This window comes from Globicephala melas, chromosome 3, assembly GCF_963455315.2.
Source record: "Globicephala melas chromosome 3, mGloMel1.2, whole genome shotgun sequence".
In the NCBI taxonomy this organism is placed as follows: domain Eukaryota; kingdom Metazoa; phylum Chordata; class Mammalia; order Artiodactyla; family Delphinidae; genus Globicephala; species Globicephala melas.
The window spans coordinates 63,729,682-63,753,455 of record NC_083316.1 but is presented as its reverse complement, the minus strand read 5'-3'; the positions used below and the strand labels follow the sequence as shown (position 1 = coordinate 63,753,455).

The 23,774-nt window shown below is 36.4% G+C and overlaps 1 protein-coding gene across 4 annotated transcripts in view; it reads right to left on the bottom strand.

The window, feature by feature from the left end:
- MSH3 (mutS homolog 3) overlaps positions 1-23,774 on the bottom strand; it is a 211,435-nt gene that overhangs the window by 49,702 nt on the left and 137,959 nt on the right. For all 4 annotated transcript variants that reach the window (XM_070045159.1, XM_030846850.2, XM_070045157.1 and 1 more), the window contains exons 16-19: positions 23,157-23,221; positions 20,642-20,758; positions 15,086-15,193; positions 9,226-9,337 (exon numbers count right to left, since the gene is read on the bottom strand). In XM_070045159.1, the coding sequence (XP_069901260.1) occupies positions 9,226-9,337; positions 15,086-15,193; positions 20,642-20,758; positions 23,157-23,221 (402 nt within the window). The remainder of the gene's footprint in view (positions 1-9,225; positions 9,338-15,085; positions 15,194-20,641; positions 20,759-23,156; positions 23,222-23,774) is intronic.

Below are 23,774 nucleotides of genomic sequence, written 5' to 3'. Positions count from 1 at the left end.
ATATGATAAACCCACAGCTAACATTATACTCAACAGTGAAAAGCTAAAAGCTTACCCTCTAAAATCAGGAACAAGACAAGGATGCCAATTCTCACCACTTCTATTTAACATAATATTGGAAGACCAAGCCACAGCAATCACACAAGAAAAACAAATAGAAGGCATCCAAATTGGAAGAAAATAAGTAAAACTGTCACTATTTGCAGATGACATAATACTATACATAGAAAACCCTAAAGTCTCCACCAAAAAACTATTAAAACTAATAAATGAATTCAGTAAAGTTGCAAGATACAGGACTAATATAAACAAATCAGTTGCTTTTCTATACACCAATAGTGAATTATCAGAAAGAGAAAAGCAAGAAAACAATCCATTTAACATCGCATCAAAAAGAAAAAAAATACCGAGTAATAAACCTAACTAAGTGAAAGACCTATACTCTGAAATCTATAAAACATTAATCAAGGAAAATGAAGGTGATACAAAGAAATGGAAAGATATCCCGTGTTCATGGACTGGAAAAAATATTGTTAAAATGTCCATAATACCCAAAGCAATCTGCAGATTTAATGCAATTCCTATCAAAATACCCATGACATTTTTCACAGAACTAGAACAAATAACGTTAAAATTTATATGGAACCATAAAAGACCCCTAGTTGCCAAAGCAATCTTGACAAAAGAGAACAAAGCTGGAGGTATCACCCTCCCAGACTTCAGACAATACTACAAAGCTACAGTAATCAACACAGCATGGTACTGGCACAAAAACAGACACAAAGATCAATGGAACAGAGTGGAGAGCACTGAAATAAACCCACACACTAATGATCAATTAATTTACAACAAAGGAGACAAGAATATACAATGGAGAAAAGACAATCTCTTCAATAGGTGGTGCTGGGAAAACTGAACAACTACATTTAAAAGAATGAAATTGTAACACTTTATGACAACATATATAAAAATAAACTCCAAATGGATTAAAGATCTGAAATCATAAAACTCCATAAATCATAGCAGTATTTTTGGGGATCAGTTTCCTAAGGCAAAAGAAACAGAAGCCAAAAGAAACAAATGGGACCTAATTAAACCTAAAAGCTTTTGCACAGCACAGAAAGCCATCAACAAAACAAAAAGACAACCTACTGAATGGGAGAAAATATTTACAAATGATATGATCAATAAGGAATTAATATACAAAATATATAAACAACTCAGCATCAAAAACACAAACAACCGCATTAAAAATTGGGCAGAAGACCTGAATAGACAGTTTTCCAAAGAAGATATACAGATGGCCAACAGGCACATGAAAAGATGCTCAACATCACTAATCATTAGAGAAATGCAAATCAAAACTACAATGAGATATCACCTCACAGCTGTCAGAATGGCTATCATCAAAAAGTCTACAAATAAAAAATATTGGTGAGGATGCTGAAAAAGGCAACCCATTTACACTGTTGGTGGGAGTGTAAATTGGTGTAGTCACTATGGAAAATAGTATGGAGGTTCCTCAAAAAACTAAAAATAAAACTACCATATGATCCAGCAATTCCACTGCTGGGTATGCATCTGAAGAAAACAAAAAAACACTAATTTGAAAAGATTCATGCACCACAATGTTCACAGCAGCATTATTTACAATAGCCCAGATATGGAAGAGACCTAAGTGTCCATCAACAGATGAATGGATAAAGAAGATGTGGTACATATATATAAAATGGAATAACACTAAGCCGTAAAAAAGAATGAAATTCTGCCATTCATAACAATGTAGATGGACCTAGAGAGTATTACACTTAGAAAAATAAGTCAGACAAAGACAAATATTTTATGTTACCACTTACATGTGGAATCTAAAAAGTAAAGCAAACGAAGGAATATAATAGAATAGAAATTGACTCACAGATATAGAGAACAAACTAGTGGTTACCAGTGGGGAGAGGGAACAGGGGAATGGCAAGATAGGTGTAGGGAATTAGGAGATACAAATTACTATGTGTAAAATAAATAAGCTACAAGGCTATATTGTATAGCACAGGGAAATATAGCTATTATTTTGTAACAACTTTAAATGGAGAATAATCTATAAAAATACTGAATCAATATATTGTACACCTGAAATTAATAAAATACTGTAAGTCAACTAAACTTCAATTAAAAAGAAAACACATTTATAGCAGAATCATGAGAATAATCTGGCCATAGAATTAAATTAAGCTTACAACTCAAACATATTTTATGGTATGCATTATTGTTGCTCTGCTTTGTCATTAGGTACAAAGTCAACAGGGTATGCACATTATTGTAATCACTCTTACTTTTAACATTTATATAGACAAAACAAGCATTTCTGGGAGTATTTGTTCTGGGAGAAGAGAGGAAATGGAAAGTTTGTGGTCTTTGCTCTCCTCCCACACTACCTCAACTTGACTAGTTTCAAGTATCATTCTTGTAACAAATATGTGAGCTCCTACTATGTGCCCACATAGTAGTAGGTGCTAAGGCACCTTCTTGATCTCAGGGTAAGAAACTGTGACCAGGATTCTAGTGACCATCCTGCCCCACTCTAGAATACTTGGGCTGTGGATTTCCCTTGGGTGACAGAGATCCACAGGGTTCGAGCACTTCCTGGGAATCTTCCTGCTGTGCGTATTTGACTCATTTTCCTCCCTCTTACAAATTTAGAAGCCACCAACCACACTTTTCCCTTTCTCCCTCCCAAAAGGTAAAGTTATATTATTTATATTAAACAAAAAAAACCACGAACTAAAAACTCCACCTTGGACTGCTATAAAAAAAATCCATCCATTACGAAGTCATTTGGTTTAAAAAGTAAACAATCCTGAGACTGCTGTGGGTTATGGTGGCGTTTCCCAAGCAGTACTGAGACAGGCTGGGACCTGGGACCCTTTGCTGCAGTGCTTGCACCTGGACAAACGTCTCCTCGAGAAACAAAATACAAAGAAACTATGTGAGACTAAAAACAACTGCATGAATGCGCAGTTGGGGTAAATTTTGGATAACAACATACAAAAACCGAACTGCCACTTCTGAAGAGCCAGGAGCAAAAGCAGGGTACTGAGCATGCCCCCTGCATACAGCACCACCAAAGGGGTGGGCGAACCCCCTAAGCCACTCTCCAGCCCATCCCTTGGACACACCCCCTACCCTCACCCCATATAAGGAACCAGCTTGGCCTCCCTGAGTGAGCCAGAGAACCTGTTGCTTGTTCTCGCTCCTCCTTGCTGAGGCAGGGGCCCCAATAAAGCCTTGCCTGAATTTCTTGTTTGGCCTCTTATCAATTTCTATTGATTAAGGAGGCTAAGAACCCTGGTTGGTAACAGTATGTTTTGGCAAACTGTCTTGGTCTGCTTCACAGGTTACAGGTGTTCCAAGATGCTGACCCTCAAAGTGGCAGGTGGAGCTGGGGCAGTCAGAGCTCCCAGGACAACCTCCTTTTGCTCTGAGCAACCTTTTCCTTCTCGTTTTATGCCAGTGTACCAGCACTAGCATCATTTTATTGGTGTGCTGCGAAGTGAAAAAGGTTGGAAAGCACTGGCTTGCCTTAGTATACTTTCATGTTTTGGGAAATAGTTCAAGACTATTCAACTTAACCCCTGGCAGTCAACTCCCCTTTCTGGGCCTTGGTTTACTCACAAGTATGAAGAGGTGGTTACACTAAATGATCCCTAATGTCCCTTTCTAGTTCTACAGTATAATCACTGTGTAAGTTGTGAACTTCCCATATAACATCCTGAAAAATAACATTTTGTGAAGAAGAAAAAAGCACAGATTTGGAGTAAGACTTGGAGACTGCTCAAGACTTCAAGTTAATCCTTATTTAACAAATCTGATTAGATGCCTGCTACGTGCCAGAGAGCCGTGATTGACAGTAGGATTATAACTAAAGCAGAGAAGCAAAGTCCCTGTTCTCTTCAAGCTTATAATCCACTGGGAACCACAAACCAAAAAAAGGCAATTACAATTTAGTGGCATAAAGACTAAACTGGGGAGAAATACAGAGTGTTGTGGGTATGTGACAGGGGTACCCATCCCAGCTTTGGTAGGGAAGCTTTAGTGCGGGATGTGACACCAGGACCAGACTTAAAGAAAAGCAGGAGCTGGAGGGCATGTGGGGTGGGAGGTGGGTGTGTGGGAGGTGGGTGCGGACGGTGTGGGGGAAGATGACATTCTAGGCAGAGGGAAGACCATCTGCCAAGTCCCTTAGTGGTGCAGTACGTTGGGAACTATACGACTGGAATTTTAAGCATTAATTCAAATAAGGGAGTGATATGACAGGTTAGGAAAAGCCCTGTGGCTGCAGAGTGGAGAATAAACTGGAGGTGGGCAGATTCAGTGGCTGCTAAGTCTACAAATACTCAGATTATGTAATGAGTCAGGGAAGGGAACCAAAAAGGGAGGGTTTAAAAGCGTATTCCTTTCAATTATGCTTGCAGAAGTCAAACAAGGTTTCCTAGAAGAGGAGGCAGAGCCAGGTCTTAAAGGATAAAAAGGAATATACACCTTGTTTTTTAAAATGTTTTGTATTTCTATTTTTTTTGATGTTCAGATGAAACAATAACTGAATGCTAAAAATTAGGTAGGGATATATTTAAAAGATACTTGAAAAATTCTGTTCAGCTAAACCCACTTTCAGTGAAATGACTCCTCTATGTCATGCCTGAGAGGGCTTTTTCTTCAGCCTTCTTTACATTTTTATACAATCTCCCTGAGTGACAGACCCAGAATCTAAACTCCCTGTACATGCATCGTGATGATTCTTAAATCCCTAACTCCAGCTCAGCCCTCTCTCCTGGCTTTTATATCCACCTTCACCTTGGGATCTCCACCAAATGTCCCACAAGCACCTCAAAGTCACAGTTCCTTTCTATTTGATTCTTTGTTATATTCCTGCCAGAAAATCCAATGTAGCAGGTTAAAAAAAAAATGTCAGTTTGTTTATTGACCATTCGGATATCCTGTACTTTGAAATGCCTGTTGAAGTCTGTTGCCAATTTTTCTACTGGATAATCCGTTAGTTCCCTCATAGCCTTTATAAGTACTCCATCAGTGTTAATTTAATTGGATCTACCTCCCACCAAATTAGAGCGGTATTGTGTCTCTTCTTTGTAAGCCTGAAATCAAGTACAATATTGACACAAAGTAACTGTGTCAAAATCTGTAAGAATAAAATATTCATAAAACAATGCTAGTAAAAAATTCATAAATCAATGCAAGATTGTGAAATGTGAAAAAAAATGAGTATTCTTAAAACCGGTTGAGGAAAAGCAGGCAGTAAGTTGGCTTGTTTAGAAGCATTACAATGAGTTCATATAATACAGAATCCAGAAAAGTATAATTACATGTGCAAAAGACCATTTCTTAAAATTACATGACTATCAAAAGCAACGATGCCACCTGACTTTCAGGAAATTATTTTCAGAGTGTATTTTATAATTAACACCTATAAAATATTTAAAATTGAGTTTTACATAGTAAGTTCTTTTTCAACAGTATCCCTATATAGAAATTTATACCCTGCAAAAAAGAATGCACTTCACCATAGCAACAGTTCTATATCAACTCCTACTCAAGTTAGAAAAAGCATATGTAAAAGAAATGAATATTCTGGAATATTCTGAGGTGCTTGCTGGAATAAATCACTCCACTTATTTTGTAAAAATTTAAAAGTAAGAGTTCAACGTTTCTTTGAAACATTCCTGTAATTAGGCTAATTTAGTTTCTCAAATCTTGCTTTTTTAAATAGTGTAATACGTTACTTAAAAGAGGGGGAAAAAAAGAATAAAAAAAGGAAAAAACAAATTCAATGTCAAGAATAACATACTTGATTGGTGTTTTGGGGGATGAGAATAACAACAGGAAATGATGTTTCAAGTGATTTATAAGTAAACCAAGGTACTATATGGTACAACTCTATTACTTTTTCAAGAAAAGTAACACCCTACTGGTATTATGGAAACTGAAAAAGAAATTCTTATGTTCACAGAGACTTCCTGTAATAAGTACTTCCAAGTACTTATTAACTTGGTTTGATAAATTAAGTAACTTACAAATTCCCTAATGAGAATAAACATGTTTACAGACACTGGGGATCTGGTTATGTACTCCTACAAGTCTTTGGATGATATTGCCAACGAAAAATTGCCACTTGCCATCTGCCTCTACAAGGACTAAGTCACAAACCACTGTAACCGCTGACCTTCAACACACCCTGGAAGGATTTCAGGGTGGAGATCAGGAATAAGGCACTCTGTGCTCTGGGAAAAACTGGCAGAACAGGCCTTCAGATAGTTAGATGTTTTCAGGAGGACATTTTGAGCCCAATTCTTGCATCTCCTCATATCTAGAAAAGCACTAAAATCATTAACAGTGACATCTGCTCCTCGTGACTAGCAGCAAGCCTCCGCGAAAACGTGTACTTCACCACACACACCCCCTTCACTAAAGTCATATGTAACACTGACCTTTCCCCCCACCTCTTTGGAGCAGTTTCTCAGAGCTATCTGAAATGCTGTCTCCCAGGCTATAGTCCTCATTTTGTCCCACATAAAACTCAACTCACAACTCTCACACTGTGCATGCATTTTTTTAGTCGGCAATATCAGAATGTATCGTTAAACTTGATGTAATTTGAAGCATTTCCTTTCACTCACCACCCTTGTGGTCAACCAAATTCACCAGGCTCATATCTCTGTCACCCTTGCTCACAGCCCAAGATGGAATACTCTGTGATATTCCCAACTCCTTTGCTCTCCTGGGCTTCCTTTCTCTGACCTAATTTCCAACTGCTCCCCTACATTTCAATTTTCTCACTATCCTCTGAAAAATTCCCCAATAGTTCTATGTTTCTAACTTCCTTGCTTAACATTTCCTTCATACGCTGACTTAGACTGAAAGCTGGCTGTTATTCCCCTGCAGTCCTCTCATTTCAAGGATGAGCTTTTTGCCACATCCTGTCACATGTATCTCAGGGTTCAAACGTTCTCCCATATCTGCTTCCTCAGGGCTTTACCATCTCTGCTTGTCTTCACCACAGGCATCTACATCTACCTCCAGGTCACCAGTCTCCATCCCTCGCAATCTCTGACACCTGGACCACCTTCACCTTCCACTACAAATCCTGTTGTTTTAGATGATTTCAATGTGCATATGGTTGCCTTTTTCTCAAATGCTGTTCCCTGATCTCCTCATCTCCGAAGACCTTCTCCACTTCCGCTACTCACCTTCCATGGCCATACCTAGAATCTTGCCCTCACCCAGAACACTACCTCTGAAATCTTGAAGTCAGGCATCTCATTCTCTGATACAATCTCTCTCACTTAACTATTCCCTACATATTAATTCTTTCATCTCATCACCAGATAATTTTCCTCTGTGCTGACAAAGACTCCCTCCTTGACTAAATTCTAGTCAGGCTCCTCTGAGCCCTCTTCTTGACTAGGCCCCAACCTTGGCCTATAACAACTGCAACCCTCTCAGCACAAATGACTTCACTTACCCTCCCCACTAAGAGACCAGAACAAAAGCCAGCAGAGCTTCTAACTGCTCAAGGCTGCATTCTTGGGATGACCCCAGTCCCCCTTAAAGTGCCTGCCTACAAAAGCACAACACTGCCAAGAGAGAATTTGTACTTGTTCCAGCCAAAACGTGGTGATAGGCAGATAGACCCCGAACCTTCTCTTAGAGCAGTTACTTCAGAAAGCTTGCAATTATAAATCCTTTCTCTGCCCCTCTAAGAGGTAAATCTTCTACCACCTAGAGCTGCGTGAAATGCAAACATTGAAATGCAAACATTCATTGAAATGCAAACATTCATGGAGATAACTCTCACTGTCCTTCTCAGTCCCTGTGGGAGGGTATTAGCAACAGTTGCCAGTTAATAAACGCAGAAGGGTCTCACACTAACCAAACCCCTTTCTCAATTTTTCTGTTCCCACTTCCTTGAACCTGCCCACACCCACCACTCCTCCCTACTCCCTCATTTTCCCTTTAAGACACCCAGTCACCTCTGTACAAACTGAAGTTGAATTCAGTTCAAGCTGGACTCTTTTCCCTATGCAATAATATTACTGAATAAAACCACCCTTGCCACTTTAATTAGTGTGAGGTAGTATACAGCTCTGTTTATCTTTGACAATGTAATTCTATGTAACACACTAACACACACACACACACACATACACACAGAGTTCACTTTTTTCCCCAGCTTTAATCATTCTCTTGCTAGTATTCTCAATCCTTTAGGGAAAAAAAAAAATCTAAATTCCTTAACATGGCTTTAAACAAATTGGCCTCTTCCTTATTTCTGACACTTTTTTCTTTACACTCTATGTCCCAACCTTCCTCAACATCTTTCAGTTCCCTGAACCCACCCTGCCTCACTCCCAGACTCTACCGTGCTGGTTTCTGACCTGGAATACTCCTCTCCATTTCCCTGGCCTGCAGTGACTCACTCTCTTCAGTCAGTATTTCATCCCTGGGAAACTTCGCAAATGCTCCCCCTACATTGGGTTAGGTCAACCTACTACGTGCTCCATGACACCTGGTCTCCTGTACCCTAGCCTGACCAAGCTGTATTGTAATAAACTATCTTCTCTGCTAGACCACCAGCTCTCTAAGGGTAGGGGTATTTCTGTCTTGCTTCCCACTCTCTGTCCTAATACTCTGCTTCACTACCTGGGGCTAAATAGGAACTCAGTCAGTATGTGTTAAATGAATAAGTATTTTAAATCATTAATGTAGTATAAGAGAACTCTAGCCCATATAACAAAAATTCTTATCATTGAAATCAGCTGAAGCATCTGTGATTCTTTAACAGAATGTTTGAAAACAGTAGAGCACAAGACAAAGCCTATACTACACACCAACAGGAATCTGCAAAACCATGGCATGATTCTACCCCATTAGCATCTGCGAGCATTTATAAATATAAAATATTTTCCCTGGATTACCAAGGATAACTAATTAAGGCTAATCCTTTAGTTGCTAAATTGTTCCCTCTATAGATAGTCTTCCATTGGAAATAGCACTGATTCCATATTTGGTGGTGAATATAAAACTACAGCCAAGGATTAGTTGATTTAAAGCCTAAGGTAAAACTTGTGTAAATTTTTAAAACATTATTTGGTATTTAAAAGTTTGAGATTAGTGTTATCATCTTTCACTTATTTTTGGCCATGATGTGGTACTTACCAACAAATTTGTACTATTGGGAACATACTGGCCCTGTTCTCCCAGCAGCACGTCAATCACAGGGTGCCGGCCATTTTTTATTATGATTTTCCTTTCTTCTTGTAGAGTTGGTCTGCGAAAAGAAGCATGTTTCAATTTACAAGGCAAGGAAACAGGCTTTAAAAAAATCTCTAAGAGCATGAAAATTTTTGTGGCCAGTCTGTCAGACACACAACAAAACCTTAAACATGGACTTTAAGAACATATGTTCAGAATGTCTTTGAGTATAAAACTTAAATTTCAACTGCAGAATCAGAATTGGAAAGACAATTATAATTATAGTGCTCTGAAGCACAAACTTTAGCAGAGTCTTACGATAGCTCCGTAACTACCTTTATGAGATCCTTTTTATTTTTCTACTATTCTCTAAAATATTTTCATTAATAGAAACTACAGTTCAGATCATTGCTACTTAAATCATTTTTAGTAATAAGCAAAATAAAGAAAATCAGGCAAAATTATTTCTAGATTTAATTATTACATTAATAAAAATTGTGTGTTGGACTTGGGGACAGAAGGACCTAAAAGTTTCATATTCTGTTTAATTAAAACATCTTTATATGGTCTTTAGTATCTTTCACTTTTTTTGATATAAAAAATGTTTGTTTGTTTTGCTGGTTTTGATTTTTAAGGTTTTATCTTTCTGTTTTTATCTATAGCTTTATCTATCCAAGCTCTTGTGAGCACTGTCCTTCTCTCAGTCTCCTCCCCAGAGGTTACCACTGAGAGCAGTTTGGAGTCTACTCTTTCCAACCTTCTTCTCTGCATTTAAGTTTATATACACTGATTGTATTGCTTTGTGATTTCTTCTTAAAAAAAAAAAAAATCATACTGTAAGATATCATTCCACAACTACTTTTTTTCTCCCTTAATATTCCTCAATACATATAAAAGGCAGATTTCACCATTTACCATATGGGTCCAATGGAATCTTTCATTTATTTTTTAAGTATTTCTAAGTCATTTTACAAGTAATATGTAGAAATGCAAATAAAAGAATAGTGAAAAAAATCATGACAAATTTTAGTAAGAATTCAAATACAGCAAATCTCAAATTTTTATTCTCTATTTCCTGGTTTTGAAGGCATATATACCTGGAATGGGCAACACACTGTGAATGTAAATAACTGTTCATAAGCTGTCATGCATGCATCTGGACCATATTCATTTATAAATACTAATTCTAGATTTCAATACATTTCTAATAGGTTTTAGCTTATCATTATTTCTGATTCTTTTACCACTTGCAACAAAAATGCACTGTTTGAAAAAAAAATGCACTGTTTGAAGAATTTTTTTGAAATCTTTTAAAGCTCATAATTTTGTAAAAGAGAAGACAAGCCATCTTCTTTGTTTCATAACTGCAGAACATTTTTGCACTTACCTTTATAAATACAATTAGAATAATCAATCAAATGAGTATTTTTATTTTATATCATCGATTTTCTTTCAATCTCCTGCCTTCAGCACCTATCCAGCAGCAAACAGCATCAAGTAAATTTTAGCGCACAAATATCATAAAAGAATACTCCCAGACGTCCTTTTAGCAAAACAGGATGGTCCCGTTTCTTGTCACTAAGTATTGCATGCTGTGTGTTTCCTTTGGAATAACAAACTGGATAAGAATACTACATTTCATTTTGCCCTCACAAATAAATTACTCACACACTAATTCTTGAGTTGGAGACAGTGCGCCTAGGATATTATTATCCACACACTCATAATCTGAGATTTTGTTTACACCAGAAATTTCACCACCATCATTAGTATCTAGAGCACTGCTATCTTTCCCTTCACATTCATCTTTTGAATAACCTAGTAACAATGAAATGTCTCCCATCAGTTTTTTTCTCTTTGCTATTATGGGTGAGAAATGAAAAATTCTGAGTTCTCAACTGTGTAGCCTCAAAGTTAGAAGCAAACTACAAGAGTGGCATCTCCAATCTTCTTATATACCTTCTTGAAAGATGATGTAACTCTTCAGAAAATACAATGAGAAAAATGAAGAATGACGTGACAGTGCTTTCTATCTTAATTTTGCATCATCATTCTCCAGCTTCCTTCTTATTTTAGACTTTTACAGCATACTGGGAAAAATTGATAAACAGTGATGAAATCATTCCTAGGATGATGAAATAGTAAAGCATTCCAGACATAAGCAAGATAAAAATCATTAAAGATCCCAAAATGAATCTTTGATTTATAAAAGGGTCCAATGGACCCATCTGGTAAATGCAAGACACAATAAATTTTATTCTCCTTTAAAAAAAAAAAAGGTAAATTGTCTCTTTGTTCTTTGGAAGACCTTTAAAGAACTCAAAGCTGAAATTAGGTCCAGTGAACCCTGATGGCATGGAATACAGAAGATGACAGATCATTCCTTGTCAGAACTTCAGCATTCTTTGGAAGGTGCTGAATGAATAATAAGTTAGCTGTTCTCCACTGTTGAACATTTAGACTGCCTAGATTTTCACTGTTATAAACAATGCTCCAATCAACACCCATATATACGTGTGCATGTGCATATTTCCAGGTGTTTCTCTAAGCCAGAGGAAATTCCTGAAGCAGAATTTCCAAATCATAGGGTATGCATATTTGTTAACAGATGAGATACCTGTATCAATTTACCCTCCTACCAGCAGGATATGAAAGGTGACTTTTCATACCCTTATCTAAAGTTGGTATTATCAAACTTTCTAATTTTTAACAGTGTGACCTCATTGCTTTAATTTGCAATCACTGATTCCTAAGGTTGAACGCCTTTTCATCAATTTCTTGGCCACTTGCTGGTCTTTTTCATCTTAACATCCTATCAATGACCTCCTCAAGTGCTTAGACTCAGAACTTTCACATATAAGCACATTTCTGAACTTACTCAAAACACCAAGAAATACTACTTTCCTAAATAAATACTTAAATTCTTCTTAAATATATCTGGCTAACAAAACCCCAAGAATGTACACTCACATGTCTCAAAGAAAGTCACTAAAGTATCTTCTGAGTAAACAATTCGAAATCATCCTTTGGAAAAGGACATTTAAAATTACAAGAAAAGGACAGTTTTTGAATTTTAGGGTATAATTTTAAAATACAATTTTTACCTAAATGGGTTATGAATCTACTGTAAAAGAAAAAAGATGAAACCAACTATAAGCAATATCAGTTTTAAAATAAAATTCTAAGTGCTCTGCCAAGTGAAATCAACATATATTCATGACATTGATATGATTTCCCAGGAAGGTTTTCACTTTAGAATAAAAATTTGATTTTTTCTGCTCTAAAATCTACACTGACTTATTCTGTTACTATCAAAATTACATAATGACAAAACACTTCCTGGTATAGTAAGAAGCAAATGATTATTCAGAGAGCTGAGATGATATACTAGGACAGGACAGTTACAGCAAGAAAGATACGAAGATCATGTTGAGGGCATTTTGTGGCACTGAAGAGAAAGAACTGAGAAAATCTGGATTCTGCCTGAAAAGAATGAAACATTGAACTTGAACAAATTTACTTATTTTATATTTTTAAAATTGCATCATTCTCCTTTAAATGCCCCAGAGAAACAAAACATAATCCATATTAATAAAACAGTATAATGTCCAGAATACGAATTGGATAGAAAGACCTAGAATAAGAACTTCTGCATAAAGATTTAGACTCTAGTGAATAAAGTGTCCTAATAGCATTTAGAAAGAAGAGACTGTAATTATGAAGCCAAATAATCAATTTTAACTGCAATAACTCAGATGCACTGAAATCTTTAAACAAGTTGGAAATCTAAGGAAAAAAAAGTATAAACTTCAGATACTTAAGTACTAGTTTAAAAGGTATTTTAGATAAACGTTTCCTATTTCATGGCTATTTACACTCAATTTTATGGCTGCTAAAAAAGAGACTGAGTATATTACTTAAAGGTTATGGCGTGATTTTTCATTTAAGTTTTTCAGGTGGATTTTTCTTAATATAAAATATATAGTATCCAATTAGAATAGTATTTTAGTGTGCAACATTTCTGAAATTGTCTTACTGATAGAAGAGGTGGTTTGGAACAATCGTACTGAGGACAAGTAAGAGGTTGGATAAAGTACAGAAAACAGCTACTTGAAGGCTCCTGACAACTAACAGGACAGCAAGGAATTACCAGGGCAGGATCTGGGGTAGAACTGAGGGTCAGGGAGACTGTTTGCCAATTACTGAGGGAACGGCTGACACTGAGCACTATGGACAGCTTTAATCTGGATTGAGATACCAAAGGCTGCGCATCAGGCATAAGAGTGCATATGAAGTGAGAAATGCAGATTCTGAATCTTTGAACCTTTGAATATTTGAGCCTTTGAATCTCTGAATCACCTCAAGCCCTGATAAGGACTAAGTGATGCCAGACGTTAGTGTATTGAGATGTGACTCTTTCAGAAGAAATATAACATCAAATTATTTCTACAAATGATTTTGCAAATACAATGCCTACAAGATAATCAAAATAACCAGGCATTCAAGGAGATACATGAATGAAAATGAACAGAAACAACAGACAATAGAAACAGGCCCACAAGGACTACAGATATTCGAATCATCAGACACAGACTTTAAGATAACTATGCTTACCATGTTCAAAGAGACAGACAAGATTGCGAATTGATAGAAAATGGAAAATGATTTTTAAAAAATAAATTATTATAGGTATGAAACATACTAAAAACCCTTAGGCTCAGATATTTTTTATTAAAGACAAAAAACTTTTACAATACTTAATTCTTTCTGATTTTTGAATAAACATCTGTGAGTAACAATTGCTGTTTATTAAGTGTTTATCATCTACCTGGTCCTGCTTAGAAGTTTCATAATGTCTTTATCACATTTAATTTGCACAACATTTCTAAGAGGCAGGTATTATTTCGTCAATGCAGAAACTGAGGATCAGACAGGTTACGAAACTTGTTTAAAGTCAGTTGTCAAAAACCAGGCTGGTATTCAAAACTATGCCCCTAAGAGATGATTAGGTCATAAGGGCAGAACCCTCAAGAATGGGCTAGTATTCTTATAAAAGAGACCCCAGAGAGCCCCCGATAGGGCAATGCCCACAGGAGTCACAGAGAGCCACCAGTGCAAAATTCCGGTCTGGGGCAGTTGCTAGAGTGAGCTCAGGCACAGAGCACCAGCAGAAGTGGGGCCACCAAAGAGACCTATCTCATGGGCAGGGCCCAGGCACAGAGCCACCGTGGCAGCTGGGTGGCCTGGAGCCCTAGGGGCCCAACCTTTGCCAAGCAAATCTACAGGAACAGGACTGCCACCCCAGTGGGTCAGGAAAGCAGGACCCTTGTGCCCCAGTGGGCCTAGAGGATAGAGCACTGAGTCAAAGATTTAGCTGATGCTTAAGATTTGGACTTCAGCAAGAGCAATTGAGTGCAATTTGCCTCAAAATGAATCATACCTTAACTCTCCCCCATATCTGATTTAGATGATATTTAAATGAGACTTTTATAATTATAAAGTTAAACATATCATAAAGTGTTCCAGTGAATGCTAACAAATGAAAGGATTGCTCCTTTATGAAAATGTCACCCACATAAACCTAAAAATTGAAATATGTAACATTCCCCTCTAGTTATAGTGAATATCTGCTTTCACTGCACTCAATGGTACAGCAAGAAAGGAATTTCTTAAATCAAGCTATATGTGTATGACATTCAGCTTTACCAAGAGTTCAACATATTTGAGTAATTTTAATACCTTACAATAAAAACACTGAAATTAATTGAATAATTCTATCTGTTCTAAAGCACTGGAAAAGGGGAGAAATGAAAAAACACATTACCTGCAGTAATCTCCTTGCTTAGCGACCTTGGCCAAGGAGAAAATGCAGTCAACAGTTGCTAGGTGATGTACTGCTTTACACAAGGAGTGATAATGTTCACTGAAGTTCCTACAGAAACAACAACAACAAGGTGAGCAAATTGATTTCTTAGACCTGTAAAAGCTGCACAATAAGTAATCACTTTGTTAGCTTAGATGAGCATAAACAAAATAACCAGGCATACCTAGCAGTTAAGAAAGGTGGAAATTACAGTGAACTACTTTTCTGTTTAATAACTTGACTGAGGCTTCTTTTTCTTTCACTTGGAAAGAAATATATATATTTAAAAGTTTCTATACAAAAGATGTCTACTATTAATACCTTATTGCACATTTCATCTGACCATGACACCTCAACTCAGACCTAATGAACACTAATGTAGTGATCATTTTCATTTAGCTTAAATAATGTCAGGAACTAGCCAAATGGGTCAGCCTCCCTTTGTGCTTCTCCTTCACAGCATCATCCAAACTAGGAATAACAGTCTTACTATCTTTCTCTCACATTGACTGGAAACTTCTCGATGGTAGAGCCCAAATCCATCTGATTTACTTATTTAACATCTAGCCCATAGAGTTGACACTGTAATGAATTTCACTGAAGGCAAGCAAGAAGAAAGGTACTTTTTTTCAGTAACCGTCAGTTGTCTCATTAATAATCCATATAGAAATTAAACCTTAGACTTGTTTTTCGATAGGTCTGCCATTGACTCAAATCTTTGGCCAATTAAGTAGCTGGTGATCTAAAAGCTTAAAAGACTTTACTGAAAGACTTATTCAAGAAAAAATATAGGAATGTATCCAGGGGGTTTCCTTCTCTTTGTTTTTTTTTTTTGCTTAGATTATTCCATTATCTCTTGTCACAGGAGTCCCTTATACCCTTTTAAAGAAGGTCCCCACAAAAGTGATGACTGTTATGCTGAATGCTTCTCTTAAAAAATATTTCTGTATTGTACTATGGGTTTCAGAAACAGAGATTTAGTCTGTTTGCTTCTTAAATCCAAAGGTTTTTAGAGTGCTTCCTAGCTTGAAAATGACATCCAGATTAAGCTACTATGTGATTAGTTATTACTATAATACTGTATTGATCTTTTAGAATCTGTAATTTCTGATTTTTTATTAATATTAGATTATTCTATGTAAATGACTTTTTCAGATACTAGAAACGACACGTTAAATATCCAGTTTTATTTCTGCATTAACTTTGTGAATTGAAAAATTTGTGAACTGAAAAATATATCTTTACATTACAGTATATTTTAAACTTCTTTGAGTAGATGGAGCATAATGAATACAATTTATCAATTTCTCCCTGAATTAAAGTTAATCAAAACAAACAACATGAATCCCACTAACAGTATTAGGAGTCTGTGCAAAATCCCAAGCACAAAGGAGACTGGCCCCTGCCATCAGACAGGAGCACCAAGTTTTCACCTTAAAAATGACTCTTGGGCTTCCCTGGTGGTGCAGTGGTTGAGAGTCCGCCTGCTGAAGCAGGGGACATGGGTTCGTGCCCTGGTCCAGGAAGATCCCACATGCTGCAGAGCAGCTGGGCCCATGAGCCATGGCCGCTGAGCCTGCACGTCCGGAGCCTCTGCTCCACAACAGGAGAGGCCACAGCAGTGAGAGGCCCGCATACCGCAAAAAACAAACAAACAAACAAACAAAACTCAGTTTTGAAGATGCCACGTGATGCACAGATGTAACACTCCTGAGTGGTTGCCCCGTGATCAGGCCTTGTCATTTCTGGTCTGGCTTCAATTTTAGATCTGACCACTCATCTATCCCTTGGACTGTGGCTGATTCTGTCCCTAATTCTAACTACTGACCCATCTGGTCTTCCTATCCTGGCACTCTCTCTTTTGCCAGAGAGCAGCCACATTTGATGTTTCTGCTCTTGCCTCTCTGGATCTGAGTGTCAAAGTACCTGTGGCACTTAAAAAAAAAAAAAAAAAAAAAGCAGCCAATTTTTTCCTACTCTCACTCCATTCTTCTCAAGTCCTGTCCAGGCTACTAAAACCCTAATTTGCCACTACCCAACAGCCTTAGGTTGAGGGTAACTGTCCCTGATGACCTTCTAACTTCCGGGATTGAAATGAGTAACATAACGCTCAGTCAGTACCATTTCAGTTTAACAACAAAAAAGGCAGGAGAGAGAAGGTAATTATTTTGATACGGATGACAATGTTCTTTTTCATGTCAATTGTATAAATAAGGCATGTGAAAAAAAATTTTAAAACTATCATAAACCTTAAACATCACCATCATAACTTCATAATTCTTAAGAAGCCTTGTTGGACTTCTCGGTCTTTGTCTATTTGCTACACTTTGCCAAATTTCAAAGAGATCATTCATACTTAGAAAAATGACAAGCTGAAAAATGGGCAGTTCAGATAACAATCTGATAGACTGGGTTTATGTCATAACAACGTGCAACTTTATCACTAGGCCACCAAACAACTTCACCTAAACACTGTGATTTAATTTCTGGTCAAAAGATATTGCTGGGTCCATGGGAAGAAGATTAAGACACTTGTGTTCTAAAGCTGTTATGACAGTTTACCATCATATGTTTACTATCAAATGTTGCTCAATGATATCTGAAGTTAATAAAAAAGGAGGATATTTTTATTTGCAAATGAATTTCTAAAATAATCAAGTGACTGTGTGAGAGGTATTATAATTCAATTTTTAAAGAATTTGCAGTTGAGATTATTCAATATCCACAGCCCATCTTCTAGAACACAAAAGAAGAGACAGTTTTTTGAGAGAGGGTTCTATTCACAGACTTTGTTACAGCCTTGATTTCTTACGATATTTTGATAAAAAGTAATGTGACTAATGGACAACTGTTAGTATCTCAGTAAGAGACAAAAACACTTTGTATAGCTGGTATTCAATCCTCTGGTGTCACGTTCAATGAGGTTAATCATTTCTGAAATGACATTATATTCACACCATCTGGCACCTCAGTAAACAGTATGCCATAACAATCAATGCTATTCTCAAGTTGGGGCTCTAGTTGCAAATGCTGTAGCTAAATTTCAGCCAATACTCTTTTTTAAGATAAAAAATTTAACATATTTTTCTCATTTTGAAAGTAATATATGTATATTATAGGAACTTTTGATATCATGTATCTGCAAAGTACATTAAATTTCCAGTAACCTCATCATCCAGAATTAATCACTTAATATTTGAGACGATACACACGCCCCCACCCACCCCCACACACACACTTCTCCAAAGATATACACCTGGACAAACCTCTCCTCGAGCAACAAAATACAAAGGAACTATATGGGACCAAAACTAACTGCTCACATGCCCAGTTGGGGCAAATTCTGGACAAAAGATACAAAGAGACCAAAAAACCCAACGGTCACTTTTGAAGAGCCCCAAGCAAAAGCACGGGGTCAGGAGCAAAAGCAGGGCGCTGCACACGCCCCCAGCTCACAACATCACCTAAGGGGTGGGCAAGCCACCTAAGCCACCCCTCCGGCCTGACCCCTGGCCACACCCCTACCCTCACCCCGTATAAGGAACGAGCTTGGCCCCCCTGAGCGAGCAAGGGAACCTGTTGCTTGTTCTCATTCCCCCCTGCTGCAGCAGGGGCCCCAATAAAGCCTTGCCTGAACTTCTTGTCTGGCCTCTGATCAATTTCTATTGATTAAGGAGGCCAAAAACCCTGGTCGGTAACAAAATCTCTTTCTGATGCTATAATTCAAAACTTTGCTGGGCAACAAGAGACGGTACCAATTTATTACCTTTTAAAAACTGACATATTATCTTTTTTGTTCCTTTTTTTCCACTTGTCAGATTGGTTAATTTAAATGGAGTAAAGCTCCCTGAAGACTTCACTGAATACTGTTCAAGTTTTTAAAGAGAAAGATTTCTGTTTAGACTGATGCCCATGGATAAATTCACCATGGGTGGGCTCTACAGCCTGATGGTAAGGGGCACACACCCTACCACCAGATACCCTGGGTTGCATCTGGGCTCCAATCCTTACCCTTGTTGTGAGCAACTTATTTTTCATTTCTGCATCTCACTTTATCCATTTTTAAATTGGGGATGATAACAGTATTTCACTAATAGGGTTCTTGTGAGGAATAATGAGCCAACATATATAAAGTGCTTAGATGTGTGGTGGTCTGGAGCCAGCTCCCATTGACTCTTGAAACTCAGCTGTGCACACCTCTTCCCAATCCAGTCCAGCAGGAGATTGCAATCAGTCCAGGTGGGAGTAGTGACACAACAGAAATCAAACACACACTACTACTCTTCCAGAGAGTTGGCTGTTAACCATTTACCAGCACACGAGCAAATTAAATTAAATATGAGCACGTGACTATTAATAAATCCAGAATGAGACATTCTTTAAGACAAAGGCAGGACTCTTCAAAAAAAAAAAAAATCTCATAAAAATCCAAAAAGGTAGGGGCCTATTCTAGATTCAAATACACTAAAGAAACATAATAACCAAATGCAACATGTGAAAGTTTTTGTTAAATATGGGGGGAGGAGGACTCAGACATAGAGAACAGACTTGTTGCCAAGGTGGAGGGAGGTGGGGGAGGAAAGGACTAGGAGTGTGGGATTAGCAGATGTAAACTATTATATACAGCATGGATAAACAACAACGTTCTACTGTATAGCACAGAGAACTATATTCAATATCCTGTGATAAATCATAATGGAAAAGAATATGAAAAAAGAATGTCTATATGTGTATAACTGAGTCACTTTGCTGTAAAGCAGAGATTGGCACAGCATTGTAAATCAACTCTACTTCAATAAAAAAAATTAAAAAACTAAATATGGGGGGAGGGGGAATTGAGGCAATTCAATATTTCTTAAATTAATATTAATTTTTCTTAGGTATGATGTAAGATTACAAAGCAAAATGTCCTTATTTTTAGAAGATGTATGCTTAAGTATTTAGGTGTGAAGTATTACACTGTCTAAAACTTACTTTAAAACGTTTCAGGAAAAAAAAGTGTATGAGAGAGATATAAAACAAATGTAGCAAAATGTTAACACTTGATAAACCTAGGTGAAGGGTATATAGATCTTCATTTCAATTTTCCCACAGATGTAAAATTTTTCAAATTACAAAGTTAGGGGGAAAATGTAAAGGATGTAAAAATATAAGAAAAAAATTAAATGGCAATGATAAAAACAAAATAACTAACCCATACTTGTCCAACTCTGAAAATGTTAAGCCTTTATATAAGAAAAGTAAACAAAGTCCAAGGTAGAATTTCAAAGTGACACTACTAAACATTCTTAGCAACAAAATGTTAGTACAGTAACAATAAAGTATATTTGGTTTCTTACTAAAGACTAAAATGAGCTTACATTTCAAAGGATTAAAAATAAAATCAGAGAACACATGTACTCAACTATTTTATGGCAGGTCACAAGCAGTAATCTCTACTTTTCTTTTTGATGGAAAGATTTTCCGGTCTATTTCTCATAGCAAAAAGTCAGATTATATTTTTCATTGTAAACTCACTCTAGAAAATCAAGCCATTCAGCACTGCAGTCAAGGACTAGCTGCTCCCGGAGCTGATTCAGATGTCTGTAATTTTCTACAATAAAAGGAGAGTGAAAGCGGCTCACAGCTTTTGTGCTGGAAGAGAAGAAAAAACATAAATAGGAAATCAAGGTTACTAAGAAATCAGTAATGCCATCACTTCAGAAAACTAAAGTAGTTATTGTTCTCTGATAAGCGTTGAAAGTAAATAGCTGTAAATACAGAACATTCTTCAATTATGATCCTGAACTTTACTGACTCCAAAGATCTTTGCTGTAAATAAAATACTTGAAGTTCACAGGACTTTGTTCAGGAAGCTTTTAAAATTCATTTCAAGTTATATCCATATGGCAAAGTCAAAGTTTAGAATTTCTGTTTCATAAGTAAAGAGCTTTTTTCTTTAAATTATACTAAATGAAAATGCTTGCTTTTTTAAAAAAAGATCAGACGCAAATATAACAAAGGAAGTCCTAACAAAGCGGGGAGTTGGACATATTGGTGAGGGTGGTATTATTTTTTATATTTTATACTTTTTTGTATGATTAAAGTATTTCAGTGAAAAAAAAAAGCATTACAAAGAATAGCAATGTATTAATTCAGGAAGCAGTCAAAGAAGAGTTCTTCATGATCTAACTATAGATTCACAGTGACCCTGGATGGGAAGAAATATCATGTACTCCTCTTCTGGGCTTGCATATCATCTCTGCTTCTTCCTCAAGAAGCTGCAGAACACAATGGGGGATGCTATGGGTCCCCAGTCAGAGAATCCAGACCAAGGCTTCAACTCTGCCACTTACTTGCTAGCTATGTGACTTTGGGCCAATAAAACTGGCTTTCTCTAAACTAAAAACCTTCCTCATCTATCAAATAGGGATAATAATAATATCTACCTTATAGGTACAGTTGAGAGGATCAGATAGTGCTTAGCAGAGTACCTATGTCATTAGTACTCAATGTTAGGAGTTGTCCCATGGTGGTGGGGATTACTGCTATTGATGCTATTACTATGATGGGAACTTTAAGAAGAAAAGGTCAAGATTGAGTGATAGGCAGGTGATGACAGAGTGTATCCTGATCTTTGTTTGCACCCTCACTCCTGTAACATGCTGTCACAATTACCTTTAATTTGGCAAGTTATTGGATTATAGGTGAGCCTTTCACATTAGAAATCTGACTTGATATTCTAACCTATTCCTGTCAAGGTTCTGATAGCTAAACAACAGATAAAAAATAACAGTGAAACTTCCCCCATACCGTCTTATTTATTCATTCAATTTACATCATTGAAATGTTCGAAAGACGCTGGCACTGATTTATGCCTTGCTTATTGCTTTTAAAGTATGTCATCTAGATTTCTATGCAAACATATTTATCATAGTTCTCTTCTGACAAAACTCATTTAGTGAGACATTTTAGTGATTGTTCTAGATACACTAACATGATTTCTAGTAATTTCTCTTCACAAAGCATATTACCATTCATTAGCTGTAGCACAGGACAAAAACAGATAAAGAATGCCTGCAAAATGAGGAAACATTCCCTAAAATCAATAATACCCAAAATTCAATTATAGCTTCTGGTAACATAGGAAAAAAAAGGATGGTATCAGGGGTAAAGAAACCCATGACTGTGCCTTCAGGATCCTTTGATAGTGGCCATGGATAATAAATAGTTTTCTTTTTTAATTAAAATAATAATTAAAATTCATAATCATTCACACATCATGTCAAAATAATGTTAAAATTTCCTTCCATTCTTAACATAGAGTTCCTTCATACCATCACCAGCTACTAGTCCCTCTTCTACTATCTTAGGCAAATGTAGTATTTTCATCTCAAGTTCATGCAAACATATTAACAGTAGTAATAAATATTTCACAAACGATGCTACTCACAAGAGGAAATACACTTCGATAAAACCACTTCTTTAAAAGAGTCCCCTCTTGGGGATTAATGCCTAACCAAGGAGAAAAGGCAGGGTCTCAACGCGGTTCTCTAATTTTGTTTCTGATTATTTTCATCAATTCATGATATAACTTAAAAAAAAAAAAAGAACATGTAAAGAGCTATTATAACTATGTGCCATGGAAAGCAAGCTCAGTGAGGCACAAAATGAAATGTCAGCTTCTTAAAAGAAATGTCAGGTATAGCATTCATCAAGAAGTTCAAGCAACCAAATTAATCTTATAACTGAAGGTTCTGCAACTTTCTTTTTCCATGTGTTTAAAGTGTTCTCTGAGGTATAAGAATAAAACAGTAGTTCACAAAACAAGAAAAGTGTACACAAATAAGATACCCTTTGGAAAAAATGTTTTAAAATCCAGGATAAAAAGAGTTTAAGATAATTATTCATCTAGTTAAAGTTCCATAAAGAAACTGAAGGGCCAAAATTGCTTTTAATGTCAAGGATGTGGTTATTAACATACCAGAAGCATGCAGGTAAACACATGTCATAATTCACGTTAATAAGAAAAAACATGTATTTTTAAACTTACCTTCCAACCTTAACCCAATCAGTTGGTATACAAGATACAGCAGAATTCTTTACCTCAATCATAAACTAAAATAAATACAAATAAAGGTTAGATATTTAAATGATTAACCATTATATTTTTAAATCTTTTAAATCTTCCTCAAAATTGTTCTATAATAGCTGAAAATAAATGTAATGATTGTAATTCAAAAAAAAAAACTGTGCTATAATAGTCTAGCAAATATTAATCTAAACATTCAAAATAAATCCAGTATTGTTATTGGGAGAGTTCACATGTGTCCGCACAACCAAATATTATTAATTAGGGTTTCAATACTTGGGATAAAGTACAATTTGTATTCAGCAAAAAGTTTGTGATAAAGGATATAACTTGGCGCTTTAATGTCTGTAACACTGTTATGTTCATACTACGAATGGTGATTTTTCTTTAATGACCTTTTTCATTTATTACTACCCACTTATCTTAAGAATTCTATTACTCAGTAATAAGACTGAATTTCTAAGTACACAAAATTTTAAAATATTTGATTATTAGATGTTATATCAGCTTGAGATATGGTCAGTCCCTAATTCTGAACAGAAGAGGATTCATCGTAATAGTTTTTATCCAAGAAACCTA